General features: G+C 34.7%; 1 protein-coding gene across 1 annotated transcript in view; it reads right to left on the bottom strand.

Moving 5' to 3' along the window:
- The window catches only part of LOC107645314 (gibberellin-regulated protein 1), a 1,177-nt gene continuing 545 nt past the window's right edge, over positions 87-718 (bottom strand). The window contains exon 3 of the mRNA XM_016349313.2: positions 87-670. Coding sequence (XP_016204799.1) covers positions 489-670 — 182 coding nt within the window. The 3' untranslated portion in view covers positions 87-488. The remainder of the gene's footprint in view (positions 671-718) is intronic.

Below are 718 nucleotides of genomic sequence, written 5' to 3'. Positions count from 1 at the left end.
TAATAATTATTGTTAACCATCAAACACAATAGATCAAGTAAATGTAGATATATATCAATAATGTCTATAAGATAATATAATTATAAAACATGAAATAGTAAACTCTTTTATTAATAACATAATTGATACAACCGTACAGCAAATTAAGGTACATATATAAACAAAATAAAAAGAAAACGAAACCACCAAATTCGCACAATAATGATTATTGATTCAACAAGGATTGAACAAAAAAAACGAGTAAATAATTATTATTCTTCCATAAGTTTATTGAGAGCGTGGTGATGGAGTAATATACACATGCATGGATTTAAGTAAGGTGAAAACTTAGATACAGTCAACTTTACGTGAAATATGTGAAATTGATAACTGAGAGTCGTTAGATAATTTGATTGATTGGACTAAATTTTCATCTAACGATTCTTAGCTATCAACTTCACGTGAAGTCAACTGCACCTGAGTTTTTACCTTTAAGTAATTGGTTGGAATTAAGGGCACTTGCGCCTGCCACCGTGAGTGGTCAAGCTAGCATAGCAAGGACACACTTCCTGGTTGCCGGCGGTGCCCGGCGGCACGCAGTTACAACGCTGGCAGCAAGTTCCACAGGCTCTGCGGCAGAGGTTTGGACGAGATGATAACCGACACCTTGCAGCACATGCTCCGCTACAGTCTGTAATTAATCCAAATCAATTACATCATATATATATATATATTTATG

Source organism: Arachis ipaensis, chromosome B06 (assembly GCF_000816755.2).
Source record: "Arachis ipaensis cultivar K30076 chromosome B06, Araip1.1, whole genome shotgun sequence".
In the NCBI taxonomy this organism is placed as follows: domain Eukaryota; kingdom Viridiplantae; phylum Streptophyta; class Magnoliopsida; order Fabales; family Fabaceae; genus Arachis; species Arachis ipaensis.
The sequence above is the reverse complement of the archived record's forward strand: the minus strand, read 5'-3'. Positions and strand labels throughout refer to the sequence as shown.